A 22,105-nucleotide genomic window follows, 5' to 3' on the forward strand; every position below is an offset into this window, starting at 1 on the left:
AAGATCACAGGTTTTTAAGAAAACTAAGGATCAATGAAACAAGAAGGTCCATGTTTTGATAAATACCCAATTTAAACAGAGGAAAGAGAATAGACTAAGTTGTTCAGAACCAGAGAGAAGCAAGAATGTGTGGAACAGTGTCCACAGGAGCAAGGACTTAGGAGTTCTACTTGGAAAAGAGGCAAGCAGGAGAGGGAAGCAGTCTAAATGGCCATAACAGTCATAATTCCATAAAAGGCTGCATTTTTCAGTATTTCACATTGGGTATCATATGAGCACTATGGAGTACCAGGTGAAGCTGGCAAATGCCAAATTTAAAGTAGAAAAAGGAAGCAGTTACTTACACCATGTTTACATGTGAAAGTCCCTGCCACGCACCACTGGGAAGCTGTATAATGTCAGGAGGAAAACAGACAAGTTGATGGAACAGAAAGACCCCCTGGCTTGCTTAGCTATGCCCTAGCTGCAAAATGTTGGGGTCTAGGAAAGTACCTGAAAGACCTGTGCCTGCCCTCTTCTTAGGCAGTCTTTCCTTGGTGGCCACTGCTGCAGGCTGGTTACGGAACTAAACAAATTCTTCATCTAACACAGCACAGTTGCTCTGTTCTGATTTTCTTATGTGGAGGTTCATCTGGGCATTAAATTCCTTTTGCCAACTCTGACAGCCATTCTCATAGACCTTTCTGACACCCTCCAGTGCCAAAAGGGTGTTTGATGATGAAAGGTACCTCAGTAAGGCACTAAGCCAACTGCATCTGGTATTTTCTCCAGTAATGTATTTATTATACATGTATAAGTATTAATTCAATGTTCCCATGCTTTTTAACTACCAAAACCAGATTTTGGATTTTCAGCAGTGCTTTTGCATCTCTAACAGACAGGGAAACCTTCCACAGCTACTCACTCCACACTTTGTAAAGAAGAAAAAAGTTAAAGGTTCTATGGTAAATAATCTTAGGTGAAATTAATTTATTGCTTACTTTTATTTAATGTATTACACTTTTGTTTTGTTCACCAATGACACCCAGACTCTACTGTGTTAATGTTTTAAGCAGTGGTATGCAATAAATAATTTGAGTTTAAAGTGAATATTAATTTCTCTTTTTTTCCTTCAAAGTGTATTTTTTAGTGTTAATGGCATTTTATTTGGCCATATTTGGAGCATGTGTTCTGTTTATTCTCCTTTAAAGTTACAGATTCTCTCACCCTTCTCACAGGTCATGTGAAGTCCCAGGACCTTTAAGAACGTCTGGCCCATTTTCCTCTGACTCTTGCCAGTTTCCCATATACTAGTATTTCTGAACTTCCTTGGTCCTTTCGGTTTTGAGAGGACAGCATTTTCCTCATCCGTCTTCTTATTGTTGGGTCCCCTATTTCCTTGTTTTTCATGAGGACTGTGGTAGCATCCTCAATTCATTGCTTTCTTCAAAGACAGTATTTAGCATTATATCACATTTGATGGATGCACATCACAAAATTTATTTGCTATTAATGATACACCCTCGGTTTTTTCTTTCATTTTGATAAGGTTCTCCCTCACAGAATTATGTGCCCCTACTGTATTTCAACTATGATGATGTACTCTTCCCTCTTGGGACTTTTCTGCGCCACATTTTCTTCCCATTAGCATACTCTTCTGACACAGTTCCCTCTTCCTTCTTCTAAGAAGGAACCTCTTCTTGATGGCAGAAGTGCAAGGGCTCCATCCGTCACCCGCTTCACTCAGACTGCTGCTCTGGCTCTCTCCCTCACCATGAGTGAGGCCAACCTGATTGTGGCTTCTGGCAACACAGAATTGTGGGATGGATTAAACGTTTGAGCATTGTGTTGCAATAATAAAAATAAAGGTGAAAGAGGGACTGACATCAGGCAGACTGTGAGCCTCGCACACGTGGCCAATGACTATCTTAGCCATACACATAGAATGACACTTCATTTAAAATAGCTAAATATCATAATACAATCCCATCACCACCAACTATATCATGAATATGGGATTTCACAAGCTGCTTCCCTGCTCTTTCCCTGCTTATTTAATACAGGAAACTGACAGAAATTGTAATTTTCCAAATCTAAATTGCTTCCACCTTATCTGACAGTCTACGCAGGTGTTTATGTCTGCCTGTGCAAAACATACAGTGGAGAACTTTCTTTGTACATTCTTTATTCTGATTTGTCCTCTTTATCATCCACTGTTTTTCAAGTCCTTGCTCCCTGACAAAAGTACTTCACCGTGCTTTAATCTTTTATTTTCCAGTTCATTCACAGATTTTTGTTTATTCTTTACACTCTGAAAATTTAGCAAATCCAGTCTTTTTTAATCTGTTACTCTCAGTTTGGGAGTCCATCAAGGAATTCCTCAAACAACTCTGAAGCGTATTATTTTTTGTTCTTTTTCTAAAACAGCGCTTGAACAGGAAAGGATCAGTGTGCTCATGTTTTCAGCCTACTGGTGTCCTCAGCCCTTTTACATAAACACATCCCTAAAATTGAAATACTTCTTCCTCTAAGCAACTGTAAAGAAAAAGCAAGATTTGTTTTATAACTCCAGTCCTTTTCTGTTTGGTTATGTCACCAAGTTTCTTGCTAATTTAAATAAGACAGTAGAGACGTGGTGAGCTAGAAAATGGGTGTTGGCACTCAGGAATTTGCTAGACACAAACCTGGAACCATGAAGTACCACCCAAGATGTTTTTGAAATAAATAAGTGGCACTGCTTGAGAGGATTAACTTAAGTGAACGTTTGCTTGATGAGTTTTAGCAATTGAACAAGGTAAAACTGTTTTGGTAACTCTTGCCCAACCCTCTTTTTTGTTTTGTGACCTTCAAGTACAGTGATAATAAAATACAAGATGCAAAATTACTGGTGGATCCTTTCTAATTCCTTACTGTGGAAAGAGAAGACTTTTCTTACATCCAAGGTTTCTTTTTCACAGCCTCAGAGCTAACCTCCTATGCTTTAATGGATTATCCAGATGCTTATGCTCCACTAAGAGAGGGGGAGTGGGGGGGGAAAGGGGAAGACGATGCCCAACAACTGCACTTTTAAAATTAAGTAACTAAAACCATGTGTACTTTTGGAGAAAGCTTACAATTTAAGAGACTACGGCAACACAAGACACAGAAAAATACTTATTACTGACATTAGATCTATGATGTGAGGAGAAAATGACTTTTACGTAACACTAGGAAGAGATGTGGTGGCTGAAACTGAAAACAGCTCTCAAAGACGGCCTGCTTTTACTCTTCTCGTTTATTCCTCCCTCAAGGTATCCGTGGGCAAACTTCCCTGTGCTTCCCCGGCATTTTCTGGTCCTGGGTTACCCGCAGGCACACCTCATCTTTGCACTTACCCAAGCCGTACACCCGGACGCTTTACACCCGGACAACGCTAAGGAGCAGCTAGGTTGCGTACGGCAAAGATCCAAGATGAGGCGACTGAAAGCGGGGCTGGGGGTTTTGCAGGGCTGTGAGCAGGAGAGGGGCCGCCGGGCGCAACGGAAGCACCATCACAGCTGCGGCCGCCGGGCCGGGCGTCGGAGCCCCACTGCCACCTAGCCTCCAACCCGCGAACCGACCCCGCCAGCGGAGCGCTATAATCAGCTGCCGGGGGCGAGAGGGGGCACGGGAGGTCCCTTAGCAAGCCATGTGAAGCAGGCCGCTCCTCCGGCCGCGCCAGCGGCTTCATTCCCGCAGCTCGCGGAGCCGTCACGGCCCGCTCATCCCCCACCGCCGCTGCTCCTCTCGCGAGAGGTGGTGGCGGCCGGCGGGTTGACAGGCGCTGACAGGCTTTGACAGAGGGGAGACCCCCGCCCCGGTCCAGGCGCTGCTTGTCGTTCCCCCCTCCCCGCCCCCCAGACCCCTGGGCTCCGTCCCTCCCCAGGCCGCCGCAGGGCGGATGCTGCTACGGCCATTCTTTGGGCCGGGAGGAGCCGGAGCCGCCGCCGCCGCCGCCCTCCCCGCCAGCGCTGCCGGCGGGTCGGGAAGCCGCTCCCGCGGCCGCTGCCTGGAGCGGGCGGAGCTTAGAGAACAGGCAGCGCCGGCAGCCCCCCGCATCTCGCTTTTGCCCGAGCAGGGAAGCGAGCGGGAGGGGGGAGGCAGCAGTGGCCCTTTCGCGTCCAAGTTCCTGTCGCCACCAAGAGGGGATCAGGTGGAGGGACTAGCCGCCGGAGGCCAGGAGAAGGAGAGCAGCGGGGACCATTTCCTTCCGCGGATCCACCGCCCCACACCGCCGCGTGCCCCGCGCAGCTAGCTCCCGCGGAAGCCCCGGTGGGCTCGCCCGACGCGGCCGCTCATCAGCGTGCGGCGCTGTCACGGCAGTGGGCGGCTTCTTCGCGTAGCGGGCGCGCTTGGGGGTAGGCGAGCGGGAGCACGAAGGCGGCGAGGACCGGGGCGGAGCAGGAGGGCGGCGGCGGGCACGGGCCCTGCTGAAGCAGCGCGCAGCCGGCACAGGAGGGGGGTGCGTTAGCAGCACCGGCGGCATCATCACCTGGCGCTGCAGCAGGGGGCGGGGCGTGCGCGGCGCCAGGCGTTGTGTGCGGCGCGCTGCAGCCCCGGGCGCTGGTTGGTGGTTTAAAGCAGCGGAGCCGCGGCCGCGAGGGGTGGTCAGATCGTTGGAGCTGCAGCCGCGCGCACTGCTCGATTGGCGAGAAGAGAGAAAAGAGGGAAGGGGGAAAAGGGAGAGAGGGAGAGGTATGGAGGGCAAACAACAACAACAGCAGCAGCAGCAGCAGCCGCCTGGCCCTGCCGCGATGAGGGCTGCAAGCGATGAGCGGCGCTCGGAGGACGGCAAGGATGGGGCTGGCGGCGAGACTCTGGGCAGACCATTGGGTCCCACGCCGAGCCAGAGCCGCTTCCAGGTGGACCTGGTGGCCGAGGGCGCTGGCCGCCCGGCCGAGGAGCTCCGCAAGGCGAGCGGGGAAGGCGGCGCGGCGGGGAAAGGCAGTGAGGAAGCCAAGGGCAGGTTTCGGGTGAACTTCGTGGACCCGTCGGCTGGTGACGAGAGCCCTGGCGAGCCGGGGGGCAGTTCGGAGGGCGGCAATGTCAGTTTTCAGAACGGCGGCGACACTGTGATGAGCGAGGGCAGCCTGCACTCCGGAGGTCACCACCACTACTACTATGATACCCACACCAACACCTACTACTTGCGCACCTTCGGCCACAACACCATGGACGCCGTGCCCCGAATCGACTACTACCGCCACACGGCCGCCGACCTGGGGGAGAAGCTCATCCGGCCCAGTCTCGCCGAGCTGCACGATGAGCTGGATAAGGTGAGCCCCGCTGCGAACCCCCGGGTACTCCCCACCCTCCTCTCGGCAGCCTCCATGCAGGGCGGTCGCGGCCTAGGATCCCTCGTTGTGTCCCCGGCGGGGCCGTGCGGGTCCTCAGTGCGCGCCGGCAGTGGTGGGAGGGTAACGCGAAAAGCGCCGTGAGCCTCGAGGAGGCGCAAACAGTGCGAATGCATCGGATCGCCTGCGCCTGCATCGTGGTTTTTTTTTCTTTTTTTTTCATGACGCAGTGAGGTTCTCCCTCCCCACCCCCTCCCCCCGTTATGTTTTTTCTGATATGGTGCCGGTGGTGAGAGGTAGCTGCAGCTGTAGGCTCGCGGGGTAAATGTTTTTTTTGCATAACCGGGAGAGAGGATGTGTTCCAGACACAGCGGTTTTCCGCTTATGGTCCATATCGCCTTCGGATAGGGAATTAAGAAGTCTGCAAGAAGTATTAGGGAGGGGGAATGAAAATGTTTGGATGAGATGCTGAAACCCCCAGGCAATAAGGAGGGTTCACTTGCTTTTACTAGTGACAAGAGGTTTGCCCTCCAGCCAGCTGAAAACGCTTGCCTCGCCCTGCACAGGCAGTGCCGAACCAGAGCGCCTTCTGGCGTGATGCTGAAGGCTGCACAGATAACAGCTGAGGCTCCTTGTCCCCCTTAATATCCTTAAGGAGTCTTTTCTGCCATGCTGAGTAGCCCTCCGTGTGAGGGCGTCATGAGCAGGGCCTCAGAAATTTTGAAGCTGCGCGTGTCAAGGTTTTTCTGTTTTGTGCTAGCCAGTACGTTACTGGAGACTCTACAGTGAAAGCTGATTTGCATCATAGGCTGTCTTTATTAAAAGTCAAGCTTTACCTGAACCTGGAAGTAATTTGATGTATTTTTTAGATCATTATTAAGCTATCATGACTAAACAAAAGCTGCTTTCTTGTCGTCTCAAAATTGCTTCTTGGTATATGGCTGTGCTCGAAGAAGCTTGTGCCCTAGTGGGTTTTTCTGCCGGGTTTAGGGAAATGAACAAACATGTGGACCACATCCTACAGTGTTTACAGAACTTTTTTCATCCTTCCTTTCACTCCTTATAGGTGGCGTTCCATGAGAAAATGTGTGCTTCTTTGGGACTGTCCAGTTTCACACCGTTTTTACACAGATCAGTATGTTTGCACTGATCTGTGTGGTTTTTGTATGCTGATTCTTCTAAGTGTATGTTTTCGGACCCTTCATGTATTCTGATAGAAATAATTTGTGTGCTATAAAGATACTTCTTAGCAACATACGAGATTAAATATCAAATTAATCTTGCCTTTCAGGTCCCCTCCTGATGGAGTTAAACGGTGTTCTGTAGTCTGTTTCTAAGTTAGTATGGAATGGAAGTTGGCAATTACTGTCTTGTGCATGAAGTTAGATATGCTATAAATAAACCTCGTAATACATGTGAAAACACACTTTCCTCTCCCCCCCTCCCCCCTTCCCAGTTTCTGATGCCTGGCCAATAGTGGGATGATCAGGTTGCTCTTTGAAATTTTAAGCTTGGCAGGTAGGTTTTTGATGTGTTTATATTGCAGCAGTCAAGAAAGCTCTTTATGACACCTTTAAGACATTTCAGTGTGGAATCTAACTTAGTCTGGAGCTATAGCTTGTAAAAGCGCAATTTCTTCATAAAGAAGAAAAGCATGAAGAGCAATTTTCTCTGTACATTGTGGCATAGAGAAGCTGTAGATGACCTAATCACAAGATCGTTAGCAGAACAGTTTCACTGTAAGCATTAATTAACTCAAATTCTTAATATCTCAAATGTAATGAATTTGAGAATCTGCAGTGCGATTAGTGTGTATGTGAAGATTTTTTCTTTGATTTTTCGTTGAAACAGTTATGTCCTGTCTGCTGTGCCCCCCAAAAGATAGGGGATGTCATGCTTAATTCGATTACATTGTATATTATACTTAAGTATTGATTTAAAAAAACTGTCATGGTATAAACTTCAGAAGGTAGGTTGAAGTTCTATATAGTAACTCAGTTGTTTTGTCTCAGGATGTTAATTCCGAAGGCAGTTAATGTGCTAACAAGTATTTAGGCTTATATGAAGAAGGGAAGCAATTTTTTTTTTACTTAAGACTTAGGACAGCTTGCAAGATGAAGTTGAAAACACAGAAGCTTTTATTAAGGGTATGTTATGCATACTGATAGCATGGGATACCTATGTTTTTCGCAGTCTCTGGAGCATAAGGTGGACTACGTCTGTGTTTTTTCCTGATTTCTGGCCACAGAATGATGGTAACTTTTAAATCGTGATGGAGCCATGCTTTCATATGAAGAATGTTCACAAAGTTATTGTGCTTTTTTCCACGGTGTTTCAGGGGGTTTATTGTCTCTTTTCCCAAAGTGACTTTTAAGAAGTTGAAAAAACTCACTCTTCAGCTCTGTTTTTTTTAGTACTAACTAATTTGTGCAGCATGTATGTCAAAGACCTTGTAGGGCAGCTGATGTAAACATCCAAGTGCAATTTCATAAAATCCACACTTATGTAAAGACCTGTTGTTATGTTCCTGTTTCTTGACCCAGTACATCAAGGTTGGCAGCTACTTTGTGTTAAGACCGATCAAAAAAATACGTTCACCAGCAGTGTGGTTCACTGCTTTGAATGCAGCAATTTCTTCTTAAAGTTTGTGCTATTTGCAAACTGGCGACAGCCCACAAAGCCAACCATGTCCTGGGCCGCATCAAAAGGAGCATGACCAGCAGGTTGAAGGAGGTGGTGACCCTCAGTGATGCTCTCATGAGGCCCCACTTGGAGTATTGTATACATTTCTGGTGTCCTCAACATAAGAAGGACATGGAGCTGTTGGAGCAAGTCCAGAGGATGGACACAAGGATAATAAGGGAACCGAAGGACCTCTTGTGTGAAGGCAGGCTGAGAAAGTTGGAGCTGTTCTGCCTAGAGAAGAGCAGGCTGCATGGAGACCTCGTAGCAGCCTTCCAGTATCTGAAGGGGGCTTACAAAGATGCTGGGATGGGACTCTTTCTTCATTAGGGACTGTAGTGCTAGGAGAAGGGGTAATGGATTAAAACTTAAACAGGGGAAGTTCAGGTTAGATATGAGGAAGAAGTTCTTCATTGTGAGAGTGATGAGGCACTGGAACAGGCTGCCTAAAGAAGGGGTAAATGCTCCATCCCTGGCACTGTTCAGAGCCAGGTTGGACAGAGCCTTTGGTGACACAGTCTAGTGTGAGGTGTCCCTGTTTGTGGCAGGGGGTTGAAACTAGGTCCAATCGTAACCATTGTATGATGCTGTTTTATTTTTTTCCCTTTTAAAATGTTGTGAGGCAGTGTTACAGTAATGTTGATGCTGGTGCCAATTACAGAACAGAGGGGTTTGTTTTTTTTTTCCTTAGTTTTGTTTACAAGCCTCAGATGTTTAACTCTTCTGCAGATTCTGTTCTCAAAGAAAAGTACTTGTTGGAGAAACATATGTGTTCCTCCACATATGTGTACAGAAGGGGTATTTTTTTTTTTACAAGGGTTTGTCTTGCTGCCTTGGTAGAATAGGTGTTAAACCACCTGAAGTTTCATGTGGACGTTTCAAGAGAGGCTTTCCTAGTAGAAAAGAAAGTCGTTATTCTTGAAACTGGCTGTGGAAGCATAGATTGGTGATGCTGCAGTACAAGTGCATGGATTGCATACTACTGATCTTGATCTGTCACGTTAAATTTCAAGTGGGTGGTCTTGTCTTCATACCTTGTTGGCTGCACATAGCCAGGTGATCAGCCTGTTGTTTACCCAATAGGTGTTCATTAATCTTGCTTTGCTTTAGAGAGGTGATAAAGGGAATTTGGTAATGCTGTTACAGTTGCTAATCTTCTTAGATAAGGTGATGCTTATGAGATGCATTAGAGATGCAGAGAGGTGAGAAGATAGTACTAACAAAGAAGTGGGAGGGAAACTACAAACCATGATAGGTAGGGTTTTGTTGCAGCCCTGTCCCCTCCCTGCTTGAGGGGATCTACCTTCTTTCAGACAGTATCAAGGTTGAAAGCGTCCTAGCCTTCCTTAAATTTTTCTAGCTGCTTTTAGGAATATGTGTTTTACTTCGGTCACCTGTCTGTGTAAGCGAAGCTGTAGCCTGTAGAAGACATTCCATCTGCTTTTGTCTTCCTCAGTGCGAAAAATTACCATGCCATATCACCATAGCTGATACGGTTCTGGAAGGTATTTCTAAAGTACTCAGAATTGGACAGTGTCTTAGTAATCCACTGCTATGCATTATTGTGTGTCTTTTTTTCAGTATAACATTGCCTTCATTGGGGAGTTTATTCTTTTTTGAAGAATGAACTTGAATATGTGAGAGATTCTGATTTGGTGTACCTTTTGTGCAGTAGTCATTTACAGTTGTGGTAAGTAGATGTTATGTGAATGAAGCCCTCTGCTGGTAGTGTTGTTCTGTTTTTTGTTAAATATCGAGAGAGCTAGCTGGTTCTCTTAGCAGGCTAGAAGGCAGTAATCTTGGAGGATCTTAACATCAGCCCTATTCTGTCCAAATTAAAAACAAAACCAGCAACAACAAAAACCCCCATACCCTTCCCCCTCCATCCCCCAAAAAAACCAACAAAAAAAAAACCAACAGAACCCAAAAACCCAAACAAAATCCAAAGGCATTTAAAGGTATTGCTTCCTCCCACACAGTAATCCATGCACCTGCCCCCTGAATTTGGAGATAGAAGTAAGAAAGAAGACATTACTGATAGTTTTGATGCTGAGTTGAGGGTGGTTTTGTTTGATTTTGTTGAAGTTGGGTAGCTGTTTTTTTTTGGCTATCAGGCTTTGACTTATATTTTCTTGAGCACTGCAGTTTTCCCTCTTATGTAATAACTTAAAATGTTTAAGCACAGTGAAAAAGCTGCATATGGCACTGCTTTTTACCAAAGAACATTTTCTCTTGAAAATTTTAATTGACTGCTGCACATTTGTTTATATCCACTTCCACGCCTGTTCTTAGTTTGTACCTGCTCAGTTTATTAAGAAAACAAGTTAGCTGACCATGTTATGTAAGGTCTGTCTTTAAAAACTCCTTCCTCCCCTTTCTCTCACTGGAACACTGAGACCCACTTGCAGATAGTTTTTATATTACTACCTTGCTGAGTCTTATATACAATCATTGGGTCTTAGTTCTTGTATCAGTGTGATTTTAATTCAGATAGCTTTTTTCCTCTTGCTCTCCTTTATATTTGTAAGCATAATTTGGATATTCTTTCTGAATTTCATTGTATTTAAGTAAACCAAGAAAAAATCTTAGTCTTGATCTATGTGGTCTTGGACATCCTAGAAGCTTTTAATTTATAACTGTTCTTCTCCATCACTCTTGAAAAGCAGTGAGCAGCTGTACTCAGGTGAGGCTTTATTAACATCATTCATAGTGATGTGTTTATGCTTTTTTTCGATTTGTGTGGAGAACCCTAAATTTGTTTATCGTGATACCCCACCTAATTACCGACATCCTCAGGAAGGGGAAAAAAGTAATACACCACTCTACTTGCAGTGGTAAGTTGTATCAGTCCTCCAGGGTCTGTATTTTATAAGGACAAAATGTTTTGGGTACTTTTGTGTTGCTTGATGCTTGAATCTCTCTTATTTAGTCTTTGTGATAAGTCTTTAGTCCGAAACACCTATGGAATACTGGAATCTTTAAACTGTCTTCAATGAAATGCTAATATTGTTCTCTTTGTGGTTTTCTTTTTTAATTGTTCTAGACAAGCTGGAAATAACTGAATGCTACTAACAGATTATAGTTTGGCAGCAGAAGTGTAGGCTGATGCTGAAAGGGGTAAACTTTTGTGCTCTCTAGTGGTGATGTTTGTATTTTTGAGCTGGATCTGAGAGCTGATGTGGTTTACAGGAAGAACCACCACCACTCCGCAACTGCAGTCTTGTGCTGGATGTGCTGAGTCAGTTCCCTGATCAAATGCACCAGTGTGTTTTGACTGCACAGTCATATCAATAATAGAATTTTTGAGCATGCACCCTAATATACATGTGTGTTTACTTAAAGTAATTTCATGTATTACTGTGTTAATATTTTGCATGGGGAAAAAAAAAGGATGAGGTAAAGATGGAATAAAGTATGAAGATTTCTGAAAGTGGCTTATTAACATTACAAGAAGGTTTTTCTTCCCACAATCCCAGTGGTCTGTCTGCTGCACTGCTTGGAGACTGCTGCAGTGCACTATGAGTGCCTTGAGTGCTCATGTCAGAAGAAAAGGCATTGTGATTTGCCAGAAGAGTGGAACCAAGGAAGAAAGGAGGAAGTGCCTGTTCAGAGGTTTTTTTTTTAATAAACGAGTCTTAGCTGACATACTGTTAGTGTCAGTGACTAGTTAAAGACCAGAGCCTGGAAGCATAGTAATAACTTCTATCTGGAACTGATTAAAGAGGAAGGTGCAGCAGAATTTGTCTTCAGATTAACCTTTTTACCTGTACATACTGCATTTGATTGGATCTCAGATGATTCTCGTTCTTGAAGAATGTTCTTGCAGAGGAGGAGGTTGTCAAGATCAGTATCTTGGAGTAATTCAAAACAGTGTACTACATCTTCTGTTGCATCCTTCAGATCTTTTTCCAAAAGTACCATGTAATATTCATTCATGGGCAACCACAAATGCATTTGCCCCCCTTCTTGGTGCAGGTAATAGCAGTCACAATATGGTCATTCATTCAGTGCTGAAATTTATTCAAACAGACAGATGCCAACCTCATGAAGTTTAACCATGCCAAGTGCAAGGTCCTACACCTGGGTCAGAGCAATCCCAGGCACAGCTACAGGTTGGGCAGAGAAGAGATTGAGAGCAGCTCTGTGGAGAAGGACTTGGGGGTGTTGGTTGATGAGAAAATGAACATGGGCCGGCAGTGTGCGCTTGCAGCCCAGAAAGCCAACCGTATCCTGGGCTGCATCAAAAGGAGCGTGACCAGCAGGTGGAAGGAGGTGATCCTGCTCCTCTACTCTGCTCTTGTGAGACCTCACTTGGAGTATTGTATGCAGTTCTGGTGACCTCAACATGAGAAGGACATGGAAGTGTTGGAACAAGTCCAGAGGAGGGCCATGAGGATGATCAGGGGACTGGAGCACCTCCTGTATGAAGATAGGCTGAGAACGTTGGGGCTGTTCAGCCTGGAGAAGAGAAGGCTGCGTGGAGACCTCATAGCAGCCTTCCAGAATCTGAAGGGGGCCTATAGGGATGCTGGGGAGGGACTCTTCATTAGAGACTGTACTGATAGGACAAGGGGTAACAGGTTCAAACTGAAACAGGGGAAGTTTAGATTGGATATAAGGAGGAAATTCTTTCCTGTTAGGGTGGTGAGGCACTGGAATACGTTGCCCAGGGAAGTTGTGAATGCTCCATCCCTGGCAGTGTTCAAGACCAGGTTGGACGAGGCCTTGGGTGATATGATTTAGCGTAAGGTGTCCCTGCCCATGGCAGGGGGGTTGGAACTAGATGATCTTAAGGTCCTTTCCAACCCTAACTATTCTATGCTTCTATGATTCTATGACTTGGAGTTGTTTGCCTTTCAGTTTTTTGGAAGCTATTGAGTTCTTGCAGCTTGAGTGCATGGAATATCTTTATTTCTACGCTTCAACATGCTGATTGGGCTGAAGAAACTTACTGAAATTTATTTTTATGCATTAAAAACCAAGATGCATTGTCTGTGCTTGATAACTGACTTAAGGGTGCAATGACTAAAAAAAAAGTAAAAAATTATTAAAATTCCTTTTTTTTTTTTAACAAGGAAGCTTCTCTTGTATCTTGATTTTGGTACTTTTTCAATTAAGCTGCTTGTATTACAGATCGTACAGTTTTTAGTTTGAAGAAAATGGCAACGTCTGTTTCAGCTGTAAAGAAACTTATGGCTAGGTTTATTTCAGCTTATTCTGAGGGTTTACATGGTAAAGAGACTTCTAAGGCTATTATGAGTAATACTGCAATTGAGCTGTAAGCAATTTGGCAGCTTTTGTTTGAACGTAGTGCTGTGCCAGTGCAAGTGCCAACAGATGCAAAAGCTCTGCTCATTGATGGCTCAGGGGATGTGCCTGTAGCTGTATGCATCACTTCATGTCATGATGTTAAAGATGTCAGCACTGCTTAATTGATTTTTAAGACTGTTTCAGTGGGCTGTTTATTCTGTTGTAAGACAGTAGGTTAAATAATATTTTCTGTGAATTCACTACATACAGAACTAGACTTCTATATGAAGTTCTCTAAAGGTCACTGCTGCATAGTGTGGTATGCTTGCTCTACATCCCCTCATCTCTTGAATGAAAAGTGCATAACTCTTGCAGAAGTAGACAAAAACTGTAAGGTGTCAAGAGCAAAAATGCTTCAAATTAACCTTTTTTTGGGGGGTGGGGTGAGGGCGTGTGAAGATTATGTGGAAATTTGCTGTGGTGAAAACAAGTTCTTCAGCAAGACTGAAATGGATTCTCTTTTGAAGTTATTTACAGAACACTGTATTGAGAATCATAAAATGGTATGGGTTGAAGGGGCCTTAAAGATCATCTAGTTCTACCCTCCCTTGCCATGGACAGGGACACCTTCCATTAGACCAGGTTGCTCAAAGCCCCATCCAGCCTGGCTTTGAACACTTCCAGGGATGGAGCAGCCACAACTTTGCTGGGCAGCCTGTGCCAGTGTCTCACCACCCTCGCTTTCTCAGGCTACACTAGAGTAAGCACAACTTCTAGGCAAGAGGCTTGCTAATACAATTTAATTCAGTTCTTACGTGATCAAAATGCTGCATCTCCTCTCTGGAGAACAAAAAATTCTATGGAACGCTTAGAAGATCTCTAAACATTACAGATGTATCAAGATTGTTTTTGAAATAATGAAGTGAAAACTACCTGTGTTCAGAGACTGAATCTGTTTTCCTGAGAAGTGTGAGTTCTCTTCATGCCAATGGATGTCAAAAGGAATATGACTATCCATGGGCAGTAGTGAATAATTACTGTAATAATCATTCACAGTACAGTGGTTCTTCTGGAAAAGGATCAAATAAAGTGGTGCAGTAGGGAAATTAAAACTTGGCTCTGGAGAGAGCAGGAAAGGAACAGTACATGAAACGCGGAAATGAGGTGTATTTTTGAAGAGTGGGTAAGATTACAGGTGTTTCTTCCTTTCAGGCTGGACGGATTGGTTTCCCCTTTTTTGTGACTAGATGCAAATGGTGCAATTTCCTGTTAACTAGAAAAAGTGGAGAGACTGGCAAAGTGTTGGGTGCTTTTTTCATTAGATGTTTTGGTTTTGGGTGTTGTTTTTTTTTTGTGGGTGTTCTGTGTGGGTTTTTTAGGGTTTTGTTATTTGTTTGGTTTTTTTTTGTTATTTTGGGTTTGGGGTTTTTTGGTGTGTTTTTTTTGTCTTTTTTTTTTGTTGTTGTTGTTGTTCTGTTTTGTTTTTGGTTTTTTTTTGTTGTGGCAGAACATTTTGACTGTTCCTTGATAGGAAGGCCTGACTTTGCCTACAGTATTTCTGGGAGTCCAGGACATAAGCATTGTCGGTCTTCCATGGAGTAGCCACACTTTATAGCTGCTGAGCAGAGGTCTTTTCTTGTTTGTCTCTATTCTCATAATCAGCTGCCCAGAGTATTCATATAATCTCGGGTTTATGGAGGGATGTGTGAATCAAGGTGTGAAGATGTAGTTTATCTTGATGCTTTTGCAGATCGGCCTTGTTTTTTTATGGAGGGGAGAAAAAAAAGTATGTGTCTGATAGGATAATGTTCTTGCATACTTGTAGTAGTCAGCAAAATTTTGGTACTGTGTCATGTGTAAAAACTACTTGAAAGGATTCCATCTGGTCATGCTTTCCTGGCTGCAGGATTTCAAATTTCAGCATTTGCGTAGCTATCTAGACTTCAGTGCTTTCCTCTGGAACTTTTCTTCTGTAAGTACTGCTAGTCCTTCTCTGTTAGGGATGCAAAGACTTGATTCTAAACTTCCTGTGGTGATGTTATGACAACGAGATCAAATGGTGTTGACACCGTCACTGTTTCTAGAGGCTCTGATTGGTAATTGCCTTGAGAAAGGCTTTATTTTCATATGATGCTTAGGAAAGCATTTGAACTTTTTTTGCTTATTAAAAGTCTGAAACCTCAATATTCCTGGTGATGCCATAGAGAAAGCAGGTAGAACAAGGGATGAGATTATCCTTGGAATGTTACGCAGTATTTTGATGCCTGGATTACTTAAGTGACATGGCAAGTTAGTGGCTGTGGGATACTGCTATGACAATCAAATTAATTAAGATCACTCAAAGACCAAATTATGTCAGTTTTCACCAGTTAAAGTGCTCCTAAGTGAGGGCAGTTTTGCTGTTGCTTCATTTCAGAATTGATGCTAAACCTTTTTCTCCAAGCAAGTCCACCAGACTGGAGTTTGTTACCCATCCCGTCTTAGGAAGGGGAGGATCACAGTCACCTCCTTAAAGAGAAAAGTTCATAGACTTCATGTATTTAGTTGGTTTAGAGATCAGTCAGAAAAATTGTATGCATGTAACAGGTTAAGTGGTGGTGAGCTTTATAAACAGAGCTGCTATTTGTCCTATATAAAAATACTACCTTGCAAGAACAGTGATTTTTCTCCTAAGCTGAAATCAATTGCCTGACTAAGTTTCTTGATTAACAGTCTCGCCAGCCTGGATAATGGATCCTGCAACTTGTAAGAGTTGGGAGGAAGAATGAATGTTTTTTTTTTTTTTATTCTTTTAAGAAGATTAAAGTAAAAATGGCATTTAAAATCAGTATCTATATATATATGTACACACACACACGAAAATGTTACTTAATTTTTCTGTTTAAAAGCATTATCGAGTTGCAAGACACTGAAACACAAGATGATGGCAGAGATGTAGCTGGCTAATTCTTCAGTTGACATGTTAACTGTAACTATAAATTTCTTCTGTTTAAAATTGCTATAATAAAAATACTTTAATTTTAGTATAAGATAACATTAATGTTCTGTGTTTGATGCAATCTCGCAGGAAGTGGATGTCAAAAGCATTTGCTGTTATATTTTATATTTATAATTGTAGGCAATGTAATATAGCCGAAGCACTAAAGTTTTTGTCTCTTGGCTGCAAACCTGAGGTGAGTAAGCAATGGTTGAAGCTGTTCATGTTTGAGTCCATGGAATCCCAAGTTTTAAAAACAGATCTGAGTAATTTTATCTCTTGTTGCTGTAAGTAACTGCTGGGTGCCATTTAACTGGGTTAGTAGGTGGTTTTAGATTATGATTGTAAAGGTACTGGAACTGGAGTATAGTAGCAGCATTTTACATGTGCTTCAAACAAGAAGTGGGAATTATAAACTCTATTAGTGAACTTGCTATAATTCCTGTTTTAAAACCAAGCAGTAATATGATTGCTGAGTTTTCTGAACTGCTATCAACAACTAGTCATTGCACAATGACCAGTAATGCTTCCTGAAAATGTGTGGGTTTTGAGTTCGTTCCTTAAAGAAAGCAAGCACTAAGGTGTTTAGGCAGAGTGAAATGTTTTGAATGTGTCTTCTGTTGTGTTTTCTTTTGCTGCCTGACTGGGTTTTTCCCATTGGTGGTAGGTTTTCCATCAAACTGCTGAAAAACCTGTACACCTGAATCTGTGTTACTAAGTTAACAAGTTTATTTTTAACTAACAAATTATCAGGAGTTTGTGAAGTGCTCTAGGTGTCTGTTGAAGCTACTCTCTTTTTGTGTCTTGTCTTGAAGTGAAAGGTAACTGTTGTTCGTTTGGATTATCACCCTGTTTGAGGACCCAAAGATTCAAACTATTACGTCTGCTCTGAGGTGTAAATGAGTGATGTAATTAGGACATAGAAATTGATAACCTAATTTCGGTTTTAGAATTTGCGCTTTCAGTGCTCCTTCATCACAATGAGAGCTATTACAAAGCATTTATTGTGAGTTGGGCTTGCTACTTCTTAGTTCCCATACTAACTCATGAAAACCCTATTGCCATCCTTACTCCAGCAGAGGATTCTTGAGGAGGGACTAGAATGACATGCAGTATTTGAAGGTCATGTGTACTGCAGATTTTTTTTTTTAATTCAGAGAATTATTTTTATGGTTTTATAATAATTTCAGCTGTTGCTGTGTAACAAGGTGATAGTTTTCTGAAAACCTTTAGGATAGGCCAGAAAGCGTGCTTTCAAAACTAGTGAGAGATGTAGAAGGCATGTGGGTTTCTTTCTTATTACTTTACTTCCGTAGCAGTTGAGTTTCACTTGTGTTTGTTTCCAGTTCCTAGGTCTAACAAGATACTTCTGTATCATTTGATAGGTCTAAATAGCAAATTACCTTTCTTAAGAAGTAACTGTTCCAGTCAGGTAAATACGAATATCCATACTGGATAGCTCTGGGGTTCTAATGGGAAGCTCAAGTAAACAGTTGGCATAAATGAAATCAGCGAGGGTATCTAAAAAAACTTTTACGGTTAGCTCTTCTGAGACAGATCAGTATAGAGAAGAAAATAGCTGTCTGTCAAAACCAATATTGCTAGTGTTAGTAATTTACAAATTGTAAATTCCATGCCAGTACCGATGGTTCTTTAAAAGTGTTATGTAGACAAAGATACTGAAAAAGTTACTACCTACAGTACTAACTCTGTCTTAGAGTCGTTAATTTCCCTTAAACCAAATTATTTCCCTTAAACCAAAACACAAAACATACAAACCCCACTTGAAAATTCAGACCTGGCAGATTTTTTTCAAACTTAGTATTAAAAACTTGCTGTGATTTGTTATTACACTACAAGGCAAAGTTAACAGCAGCATCTCAGGCATTTTCAAGAGTGGTTGGTTGAAAAGATGGTTACAAACAATAGTGTCACCAGATCAAGTTAAAGTCTGTGAGAGCTTGTTTTTCTTACCACATATGTAAGTACTGAAATACTTTGTATTCTCAATCAGAAAATAAAATTGGAAACTTTTCTTGATAAAAGTGTTAATCGCAGGACTCTTTTATGTGCCTGGACAACAATAAGCTTAAAACCATTCAATAGAGATCTAGATGTTTTAGAAAGGAAACTCAGTGCTTTTGGTTTCTTTCACCACTGGTTAGATAAAAGCATTAAAACATAAAATAACCAGCTTATCAGAGCTGACCCTTAGCCACAGACTGGGAATTTTATGACTGCAAATATTAGAGTGCTGCAAAAGCAGTGTTTAAAGAACAGATGTGTTTGGTAGATTTTAGTGTCCTACAGTCAACATTTAAGAGCTGGTTTATTCTTGGGTAGTACAGGATCACACTTAAATATATTTATACCAGTACAAACTGTTTGTAGAAGTTGTCTCTGTTCGTCAGAGGTAAACGCCTATGTCAGTAGGATTATTCTGTGTGGTTATTTCATGCATACAATACATAGCACTTTTTAAGCCTTTTATCAAGATAATTAGAAATGTCAGGTGAGGTGGGAAGAAGAATCAAGAAGTTCATTACAGAAGGGAAAGCGGAAGGCTTGTTCATACAAGAAAAGACTTGTAGTCTTGAAAAATCAAGGGAAGTGCTGGCATCTTCTGGGGTAAAACGTTCACTAATTCTGCTTTTGTTTTAACTTCTGTCACTTTTATTTTACCCACACTCTGCCTGAAGTATGTTAGAGTTAGAAAAGCAAAAAACATTTGACATTTATATTTTAAGCTGTATTAACTCTGAAAATCTTCTGTGTGGTGAAGTTTTGTACTCAAGTAGTCATAGTCTTAACTCTGTGCAGCTATAGAGTCGCTGCACAGTGTGAGTATTAATCGCTCTAAGGAACAATTCTTCTGGTGTTGAGACAGCTGCCATGCTACATCTTGATCAGTATGTGTTAATGGTTGCTTCCTTCCACAAAAAAGAATTTCTTAAAAATGGCAATGCCAATGAAGCTAATATTTGGGAAACGGAAACAATAAAGTGTTATGATAACAATTGTTATGGTATTAGTGCACAGCTTGGCAATAATGCTGTAAGGTACAGTGAAGGAGTGCAGAAGCTTACAGTGAAGGAGTGCAGAAGATGTGTCAAGTCTCTTGCCCTTGTGAAGAAGGGTTCCACTGTCCATGGTGATTACTGCAGGCATCTCTAACCTCAAAGCTTCCTGCATGAGGCTTTGACTGTAGGTGGTAAGGACAGAGACCCATTGCTGTACAGAATTGTTTTGTAGGTGCATCTGTTGGTGAAGGACAGTTCTCAGGTGGTTCCCCTTACTTTCTGTCCTCAGTAAGCATATTAAATAATGGGATCACCATACTCAGTATCAGAATATGTAAGTACAAAGCAGTTTTAAATGTAAGCTGCTGTTCTCTTGACTAAATGTAGTGGAATGCCATGTTTATATTTCCTTGCAGAAACTGGAGATTGGAAAGATAGGGGTCTTGATTCGCTTTAACATCTTGATAGTACTAGCTACTTGAAACAGCTTCAGTACTGTGTCCTGCTAAGACAAGAAAAAGCTACTGTTGTGAATCCTTTCTAAGGAATTTGTACAAGGATAAGCCCTCGTACAGTATGGCATGTACTAAACCTGTAACTGGTCAAACTTGAGAGATGGAAAAAGAGATGTTAAATGCTCAGGTGCTTTTTTGGCCTTCCTTCTTTGCAGAAGAGTAATGACAATTAGAACAATTAGCTAAAGAAGTTACTACTTGGGACATGCCAAATCCAGCAAACTGCAAAAAAAGCAGTCTGCCTGAAGAACCATCATGTATTCTTAAAAACAGACTTGTTGGTTGTCCTGTCCTTTATCTGGGGCTTCTATGTTGTAGTACTTGGAAAGAAACAAGAGCAGAAGAGTTCATATGTGTTTATTCTGGTACTGCCTCATATGGTTCAATATAGCCTGAGCATGTTGAATTTAAGATGAGCTCTAGGTAAGTTCACCACAAATAAACGTTCTGCATGGCATACACCACTATCAAGAATTCTCAGTAAAACTAAATAGCCATTTTTACCCATGAGAAACTTCAATATGTTAGTGTATTTCTAGTTGTGTGTGAAAAATCTCAGATCTCTTCTGGCTAACGAGTCTTTTCTTATTACCAATCCAGTTCTAATGTGGAGGCTATTCACAATTGGCACAAGTAGCTTATTGTCATGATGCATTACTGGAGATGAAATAGTAGACTATCTGTATTTTTCAGTGCACTGTGATACAGCAATGAAAATGTCTATGTAGGAACAGAGTTTAACTGTTTCTTGGCTAAATTCCTGTCAGTGTATGATAGAATTATCAGCATGTTAATGTGTCCTATTTTTAACTTTAACAGTGCAAGTAAACACTCTGAGCGTTCTTTGGAGTGATTGGATAGAAGACTATTTTGATACGAAGTTGTGTTGACAAGAGCATTTTTGATCTGAATGCTAAAACTGTTTCTTTCCCCTTTTGTCACACCCCCTCCAAATCAACAATGCGTTAGTGTTTTTTACTGCTTATGAAGATCTTACCATACATGTATTGCAGTTCTAAAATAGTGCTAGTGCAGTTTTTTCCATTCAGTATGTGACTTGAGTAGAAGCATTGTTTCCTCATGAGCACAAGCATGAAAATACTGTTCCTGCTTGATTTGCAGCTGAGACCACAGTGGTACTTTAAATCTTGCATTAAAGGGAAGAACTTGGAGCTTTGTGTATGGAATACTTTTGTGCCCACACTGTAATATCTGTTCTCACTGTTTTATTGGGCAGCCACTGACAACGGATAACCACCAGTAACCTTTCAGTTATTACATATTGTGTGTGCTTCGGAATATTTTTCTGGGAAGTATTGCATGGTGTGGAGAGACAAGACAAACAGAACAAAACTTTCTTGTGTTCACAGTGTGTGTATGTTGGACCTGATCTGGTAACTGATAACTCAAAATTTGCAAGCCATTATCTCCTTTCCAGAATACAGCAGGCTGAGCTATTGGCTTGTTTGAGCCCTACAGTAAAATGTGTAGATGTCACATAATGGTTGAGGTTGGGAGCGACCTCTGGAGGCCAATGTGTGCAGGTCGTACCAGTAGCTGGCCAGCCATGGTAATGTGCTGAGTAATGTAATTGTCTCTTAACACTAGACGGTAGGATAGTCTCCACCTTCTCATAAAACCTAATGTTGCAGGTTTCTTCTAGCCCTTCCTTGATCTTCCCTGACCCGTCTTTTCAAAGAACAATTTTATTCCTTCTTATTAAAGACATGGCATGCCTTTTTTTGTAGGCAGGTTTCTTGGCCAAAGCATAAAACCTACTTAGATAATGTAAATGTAAATCCCTTTATGTAGTACTTTAAAATTTGATTTGTTCCAAGTATAATGTGATGCTTTTCTGTGAGAAGTAAAGGTAGTTTTTATATGAAGGAATAATAGCACGCAATTACACTGTTGCATCCTTGGTTGGAGGATCTGTTGTCATGGCTGTGAACATCTTTGTTAACCTGTTTTTTGTTTTAATGTATCTTTTTTCTTCCCAGCTACTGATGGTGTGTGGGGAGAAGTGAGGAGGAACTTATCATCAGTGCTGCTGGAAACAGCAGTACCTTGATAAGGGAGATTTTAATACCTGGGGACAGTTCAAAGGTTTATTCCTGCATTTCTAGGAAAGTCATCTGGAGGATGAGTACTCAAGGGCATCAGAGTAGTGTAGTATGTAGGCTTACTCTTTTTTGTTGAAACTTTAAGGTGTGTGAATTAGGTGAGGATCCTGATAAGAGGTCTTTGCATTTCTTCAGTTCTTGTTTAGGCAGGTTAGGATAGGCTCAGCAAGTGAGCGGCTTGTGGCTGTATCTGTTAAATTAAAACTAGTTAATTAGTATTACTCTTCTTGAAATAGAGCTGCTAGGG

At 42.3% G+C, this 22,105-nt stretch overlaps 1 protein-coding gene and 1 long non-coding RNA gene across 5 annotated transcripts in view; one reads left to right on the forward strand and one right to left on the reverse strand.

The window, feature by feature from the left end:
* Positions 1 to 964: 964 nt before the first annotated feature.
* Positions 965 to 4,414, reverse strand: LOC134162991 (uncharacterized). Its single transcript, XR_009964518.1, has 2 exons — positions 3,354 to 4,414; positions 965 to 1,781 (listed from the first exon to the last, which is right to left on the reverse strand). It is a non-coding gene; the product is annotated as an uncharacterized LOC134162991 (long non-coding RNA).
* Positions 4,415 to 4,678: 264 nt separating this feature from the next.
* The window catches only part of SLC12A2 (solute carrier family 12 member 2), a 64,035-nt gene continuing 46,608 nt past the window's right edge, over positions 4,679 to 22,105 (forward strand). For all 4 annotated transcript variants that reach the window (XM_062617453.1, XM_062617449.1, XM_062617450.1 and 1 more), the window contains exon 1: positions 4,679 to 5,273. In XM_062617453.1, the coding sequence (XP_062473437.1) occupies positions 4,695 to 5,273 (579 nt within the window). In that variant the 5' untranslated portion in view covers positions 4,679 to 4,694. The remainder of the gene's footprint in view (positions 5,274 to 22,105) is intronic.

The sequence above is a fragment of the Pezoporus occidentalis genome, unplaced genomic scaffold (assembly GCF_034315485.1).
Source record: "Pezoporus occidentalis ecotype Australia unplaced genomic scaffold, CSIRO_AGI_Poc_V1 ctg196, whole genome shotgun sequence".
Lineage (NCBI taxonomy): Eukaryota > Metazoa > Chordata > Aves > Psittaciformes > Psittacidae > Pezoporus > Pezoporus occidentalis.